This window comes from Sinocyclocheilus anshuiensis, unplaced genomic scaffold, assembly GCF_001515605.1.
Source record: "Sinocyclocheilus anshuiensis isolate Anshui unplaced genomic scaffold, SAMN03320099.WGS_v1.1 scaffold3034, whole genome shotgun sequence".
NCBI classification, from domain to species: domain Eukaryota; kingdom Metazoa; phylum Chordata; class Actinopteri; order Cypriniformes; family Cyprinidae; genus Sinocyclocheilus; species Sinocyclocheilus anshuiensis.
Genome location: NW_015542320.1, coordinates 262,875 through 269,894, shown reverse-complemented (window position 1 = coordinate 269,894; position 7,020 = coordinate 262,875). Strand labels below are relative to the sequence as shown.

Genomic DNA, 7,020 nt, shown 5'->3' with positions numbered 1-7,020 from the left:
CTGAGAGAAAAACCAGTTATTTATGATTTGTCCAGTTTTTCATGCTTGAAATGAGTGACAGGTATTTTTAGTTGACAGTATGATTTAACTGTGGGTTTTTGCTTTCAAAGTCATAACTTACATCCCCTTGAAAGTCATAACTTAGTGAGTTGTTTCAGGGCTGTTTGAAATGTGGATGTTGCCGCCCACAGAGGGGCTTCAAGCATGTCTGAAATGTAGTTCAGCGTCTTGTTTCTCAATTCCTGACAGGACTAGCGGCGACACAGAAGCACTCATTTTTTGTTTTCAAAATGTCTATTTATTTTTCAAAATGAGGTATTTCAAAGTGCTGTGAGTTGCAGCACTAAAATGTACATTATACAAAAGGAGAAAAAAACACTTTTTTTCCCCACTGACCCAGTTCTATGAACCCAATACTTACAAATATATAAACAAAGAAAGAGAAAGACAGCAAACAATAGAAGCCTTATAAATGGAAATAGAAAGAATTTTCTGTACAAAAGACATTAAGGTAGAGAAAAGGATAAAAACAAGATAGTGATATCTACTCAGAACTCATTTTCATACGAAAATATAAGTATCAAATTTAGTATGTATCAGAAGCACACTAAAGCATAAATGTAGGAATTGGTAAAGCGTGTCATAACAGAGAGATTATAAGACAAAAAAGAATCCAAAAACAAAACAATGTGTCCTTATATTACAAAAATCCTCACAAATTGAGGTCTTACAGTACTTGTTAAAGGTATATAAACTTACAGTCTAGTTATTGGCAGCTTTTGACATCTTTATAAAAACCAAAAGACGATAATCGTATACAAAAACAAGGCAGACTGAGTGTACGTTCTTTTAAAATCTAATCTATTTACAAAAGTGTCTGACATCAAGGTGCGCAGAGGTACATCCATGAGATTCAGCACCGGTGAGGTGTGAGAGATTATAGCCATTCGAAGTGTCTCGTGTCATTTGTTTAGTGTCCGTTTTGCAGGAAGAGCGTGAACACAAAGTTCGTCGACCCAATCACGTTTTGAAGACTAGCTGTGTTTATGAGAGTCTTTCTGTTGAGGAGAAGTTGGCTTTACCCAACTCCGTTGTAGCATGATTGGGGTGACAAAGTAAACCTGAAACATTCTTGACGTCAAAAAATGTGCAAAAAAGTGTCAGCAGTGAGTGTCCCTAAAATGTATTTTAGGCCGTTAGCCTTAGCGCTCCGTCGTTCGTCATTTGACGTCGACCATTAGCTGTGAGGCGTTCAGCCAACGAGGGTTAAGGGTTAGCGAGTCCTGGCCTGCTCGAGCCTGCGGAGGAGCTGTTGTCGTCGGGCCTGCAATCTGTCTTTTTCCTGCTGGAGTCGGAGCTCTTGGGCCTCTAGGGAGCTGACGTACTCGGTGGCCTTCTTCAGGATGACCACCTTCGCCGCCTTGACGTTGTGCGCCAGTTCAGGCACCTGGTCGCGCAGAGTGAGGAAGCTAGAGCGCAGGTCGTTGCGCCGCTGGCGCTCCAGGATGTTGTGGTTTCGCCGGCGTTCGCTGTCCTCAGAATCGGAGCATCGTGGGCTGCTGGAGTCGCTCTTCCTCATTCGCTGGCTTGGTACGCCGTTAGTAGGGGAGTTTGGGGAAGAGTTCTGGTTCCTGCCAGTGCGTAGAGTTATAGTGCTGTTGTCGATTCGGAGTTTCTTGCTTGGGGGAGCGCTGGGTACGTCTTGCTGGTCAGAGTAAGGGGATGGGGCTGCGTAGTTATGCTGCTGCTGGTGGATGGAGGCTGCTGCCATCCTCTTCAGAATGAGCTCCTGTGGGGCTTTGCTCACCCCGGATCCCAGCCACCCTCCTGCGGACGCTTGAGGGTTAGAGGCGGCAGACAGACCAGTGCTGGTTATCTTGCTGGTGATGGAACGCCTTTTCTCCACCGTGACGACATCAATCTCCTCTTCTTCTTCTTCGTCATCTTCGTCATCATCATCATCATCTTCTTCTTCATCATCCTCATCATCTAGAGGGAAAAAAGGAGATTTAGGTTAGCAGGTTTGTTGTGCAACCATTCCTCTAGAGGTGCACAGGTATGAACAAGTGCACTTAAAGGAAACATGCCTGTGTTTTCTCTAGGTGTGTGCTGGAGTTAATGTCTTTGTGTGGGCAGATGAGACAATTTCTCAATGCAATCATCTGAACACGCTCTGTCAAACACAGATGAGCTGGATTCTCCCCAGACTGGACCACCTTAGATTTGACTTTCTACTTTTAACACACACCCTCTGTTTATGGCACCTAATGAAGGGGTTTGCGAGCACATGAGCATTTCGTCATGTCATATTTTCTTACAAAAGCTGTTTTGCTGTCAAGTTAGACATTTCGCTTGGTGCTTTCTCAACTGGTGGCACATTTCAAATTAAGCTTAGATGGCAAGACGGCCTCAGTGTGACACGTGAGAGCTATGTTTATGAGATAATGGACGTGATTAACTAAGCCACACATGAAGACTGTTTGGCATTTACTGGAGCCCACAGCCTCTCACTTCAAAAGCTCCCTACAGGAAACCGTCTGCCAGAGTTAAGGAGAGACCAAACGGGGCAATTTAGTCTCCAACAGAATGCAGACAGTCAGCGTGTTCCCCTTTTCCACTGGTTTGCCGCGAAAAGGGATAACAGCACGGGCGGGAAAAACTAGCATTGTAATCGTGTGGTCCAATTATTCGCGGGCTTTGCCAAGTAACACTGATCTGATGGCGTCTTAAGCCGCTGCCCTGGAGGGGTGCCAAGCAGACAGCTGGAGGAAAGGCTCCGCTTGTTCAAAGCCGTCACCCTGTAAAGAGAGATGACCCATCATCTCTTTTTTCCCCTTCCTCATCTTTTTTTTCTTGTGATTATCATTCACTGCACCTCTCTGGAAGATGCTCGGCTTGCCAAGCTCAGCCCACTGGGCAGAAAGGAGGGGGGGCAGGTTTGCCTTTCTTGTGGATGCACGCGCATGCCTCCTTTTTCGCATGCTGGTGCCCAGTGCCAGCTCTTATTCTCTCACCCACGTGTGATTGTTGTTTGGGATTTGCATTTGAAACAAGTTCTCATTTCGAAGGGAAGCGACTTATTGGGGGGCACTGAATTTAGGGGCTTGGCTTTTATGCAGTCTGCCCATGCTCACACCCACCCTCCCAAACATCTGAGCCTTTGGTTTTACACAATCAAGAGCTCTCAATTTATAAATAAAAATAGCAATTTTAAAAATAACATTTATGTTTCAAAACAATCTTGCATATCGTAAGAAACACAATGCTGTGACCTAATAAATTCTCAAATTAGATTGTGATTCCATGCCTTAAGCCAGATTAATGGAGGGCAGATAAGGACATGTTTTCCTGTGTAATGTGGCTCAGTGACGTTATTCTCTGCATTAAATCTTTAACCATGAGCTATTCGGCCAAATGGCTCAACATCATGGACAACATCAAATATTACCGCCATCTACTGGGTATGCAGACCGAGTATTACATAAACTCCCCATCACAGCCCACTACTACTACTGAGTGTATGTTTGTGCACGTGTGTGTGTTTATGTGTGTGTGACCAACAGTCTGGAATGCCACACACTAATCCGATTCAGGGCCTGTCATATGATCTTCAACAATAACCCCAATGACCGCTAACAAACTAGGCAAACTATTTAAAAGCAGCATCATCATAATTTGTTGCTTATGGTCATTAATAAGAAATAAAAATTATACAACATAATTATAAAAAATTATATATATGGTATATATACATATACAGAATTGTTTCGAAACAACTGGGGAAAATGGGAAAAAATATAATTCATGACATGTATTCAGTGACAGTTTCTAGGAAACACTTAACTTAACAACTTCACATGAACAGCATGTCAGGAGACACTTACCAGAGTCACTTGGTGTCTCATCTGCACTGACTGGAGGCAAGTGTTGGCTCCTCAGCTGTGTCACACTTTGGCTGCTGCTGCTGCTCCCGTTTCTTTTGTTGACTGGATAAGGGAAAACCACGGTAGGGTCCACACACTCCGGTATAGAGTGGCTCATTTCGGGTGTCTTGACTGTCGTGTCTTTACCGGCTTCAGTAACGGTAGGAGCAGAGACGGCTTTCCCGAGTTTCTCATTCACCACCCGCTCCAATTTCTCACGTGCTGAGAAGCCACTCCACATGCAGTCCTGAATGATGATGGAATTGTCTGTAGTATCCAAAACTGAGCCAAAGAGGTCCCCGTCTGATGCCCCCCAAATGTCGTCTTCTGGTAAGAACAGAAGCTCGGAAGCCCAGTCCAACGGGTCCGTTAATCCAAATCCCATCAGAGAGCAATCCCCAGCCACAGCACCCAGCTCCCCTGGGTCCCCTGGAAGCGCTGCCCGGCTCGGGGACAGAGGAGGAGTGGGCAGCAGCTCGAATTTCTTCCAGATGTCCTCACCAGGCGGTGCAGCGTCTGGTCTGCAGAAGTAGAAGTCATCCTCGTCCGGGTAGAAACAAGGTTGCAAGGAGTCAAATTCCAAATCGGAGTTCATGGTTTTAGCTGGCATTCTCCCTGTGAAAGACACAAACTGATGTCTTAGAATCACCACAGCTTTTAAAATAAAAGCTTTTGTCCCAACAAAGATGCTGGGAGGTAAAAAGTCAAACATCTTTTTTTTTGAATGATTCTCATTCTAATGTCTCTTAAGTGTCATCTCACTGTCCACACTGTGTAGTGTGATATTAGTAATATTCATTAAAATACTCTTAAATAAACTTTGAACTGTAAATGCATTATAAAACAAACTTTCAACAAAACAGCCTAGATATTTGTAATAACTATGCTATAATAATAATAATAATTATTAAATACTACTACTAATAATAAATAAAAATGTACAAAGCGTTTGTCATAAAGACATCTGTAATTAAAAAATACTATATAATAATATAATATAATATAATATTTTGTTGTAATACAGTTCTATACAACAGTCTCTTAAGCCACAGATGTCTTTGGAGTGTCCTCTCTACATTGTTTATTGTGATAGCGTTCATTAACTCACTTAATGAACTTTGGACTGTAATTACAGGACAAGACACAAACTCCTTCAATAGCAAGTCGAGCAGACAAGCAAATCGTTTAGAAATAATATTTAGCGTGAATGAAACGTAGTTCAAACAGTTTAACTGACACTAAAAGACGTGAGCGTCCTACCTCTCAGTGCGTTTTCTTGTCCCTTCTTTATCGCAGTCGCTGTGCCCCCTTTTGGAGTCGCACATCTACCGCGCCGACTGAAGACTGTTCTGCGCTTCTGTGTTTGAGGCTGTGAAGTATTCTCGCTGCTGGCGTTTAGAAGAGAAGAGATATGGCTCCTCCTCCAGTGGGCGGGGCGCGGGCGAGGTATGTGCTGTGTGATTTTCTTTGGAAAGAGCATCAGTTTGCGCTAAGGTGTTTAATTCGCCGATAATGAAGGAATAGATCACTCAAAAATAAATAAAAAAATCATCATGTTCTAAACACGCGTGACTTCTTTAGTGGAACGCAAAAGGACATGTTGGACAGAATACAGATCTCAGTCCACGGTCACTTTCATTGTGTGGGAAAAAGCAATTAAAGTAAACGGAATCCCTTTAATATTCCTCTACACACATTTTGTGTTTAGCGAAGAAGTTGAACGTGTTTAGAACAACATGATGGTGAATAAATTATGGTTGAATTTTCAAATTGTCACTTTAAGAGACTGGAGTAGAGTTTAGTTTAATGTCTGAAATGACTTGATGGGTTTTATTTTTGTTTGTTACTCTACTCTGTAATTTGCTTTATTCAGAACACAAACGCAGTTGCAGACTATAAGCGTTCAAACAGGATGGAGCGTGTTGTGAATGGATCAGAGCGACTCAGCAGCATCTCATTGTTCAGACGATCCGCTTAACATCACCGGTGTCGACTAACTTCTGCCGCCATGTGGACACGCGATGAACACGCAGTGCGCCAGGCTGTGTTTACATTCAGGGAGCAAGGTATGTTTTGTGTTGCTACTCACCCACGAAAATGCTTAGCAGATAGAGGTCGATATGAAACGGTATAGTATATAGTAGATTGTGTAGATTTACTTCTAAAGTTGGGATTGTACGATTGGATGGATGTAATGGGCGTTGTAGCGAGGAGATGCTATTATGTAATTGTTCTCCGCCTCAGCGTTTGAAGCCATGGCGTTTTTATCCATCACACTCTTCAAAGGGGTTGTTGAATGAATTTGGAGTTTGGAGAAGAAATTGTTGTCCCAAATGATATTAATAATAGCCTATATTAATTCCGTTTTACTAATTCCTAATCACGTTTCTCCTCTAGGTCAAGTAATAGGGGAGATAGTTGTCACTTTTAAATCAAGTGAGTATTTCACTTGAGTTTATTTTGTAGTCAGCTTGCAGCTTTACCTAAAGACTTTGGAACTTTAGCATAAGCTTAATTGTTTTTATTGACCTGACATATCTGGGGAAAAAGTCCCAAGCACATTGGTTACAATCATATCAAAATACATAAAAATGTTAAAACGTAATTGTCATAATTTTGTATTCATGTTGAAATTATAAAACATCGTTTGTCCTAATAACACTTATATAGCCTAACATTATTGTAATATAGTCTTACAGTAGTAGACTCTTAAAGTCAAAGATGTCTTAAAGGGGTCATATGATGAGATTTAAATTTTTCCTTTCTCTTTGGAGTGTTACAAGCTCTTGGTGCATAAAGAAGATCTGTAAAGTTGCAAAGACTAAAGTCTCAAATCCAAAGAGATATTCTTTATAAAAGTTAAGAGTCAACCACGCCTACCTAAAATGGCTCATTCTAACACGCCCCCACATGTCTACGTCACGATGTGGGAAGATTTGCATAACGCCGCCCAAATGTTCATGCAAAGAAAGAAGGCGTAACTTTTATTCTCGCTGTAGTATTGTTGTTGCCGCTGCTGCCGCTGCCATATCGTGAAGACACTGTGTGTTTCGTTGTGAAAGCGAAACCTCTTTGTTTGGCCTTCCAAAAGAGGACG

At 42.2% G+C, this 7,020-nt stretch overlaps 1 protein-coding gene across 1 annotated transcript; it reads right to left on the bottom strand.

Annotated features, from left to right (window-relative positions):
• Positions 1–307: 307 nt before the first annotated feature.
• On the bottom strand, positions 308–5,302 carry LOC107690896 (N-myc proto-oncogene protein-like). Its single transcript, XM_016489311.1, has 3 exons — positions 5,184–5,302; positions 3,885–4,538; positions 308–1,989 (listed from the first exon to the last, which is right to left on the bottom strand). Exons 2-3 carry the CDS (start codon positions 4,531–4,533, stop codon positions 1,274–1,276), a joined length of 1,365 nt encoding a protein of 454 aa, XP_016344797.1. The 5' UTR covers positions 4,534–4,538; positions 5,184–5,302; the 3' UTR covers positions 308–1,273.
• Between the last annotated feature and the right edge of the window lie 1,718 nt (positions 5,303–7,020).

Bases quoted from the DNA above. Each gene is read 5' to 3' on its own strand.
- LOC107690896 (XM_016489311.1), bottom strand. From the start codon at position 4,533: ATGCCAGCTAAAACCATGAACTCCGATTTGGAATTTGACTCCTTGCAA. The intron at 1,990-3,884 runs GTAAGTGTCTCC...TTTTCCCTCTAG, and splicing joins TGAGACACCAAGTGACTCTG to ATGATGAGGATGATGAAGAA.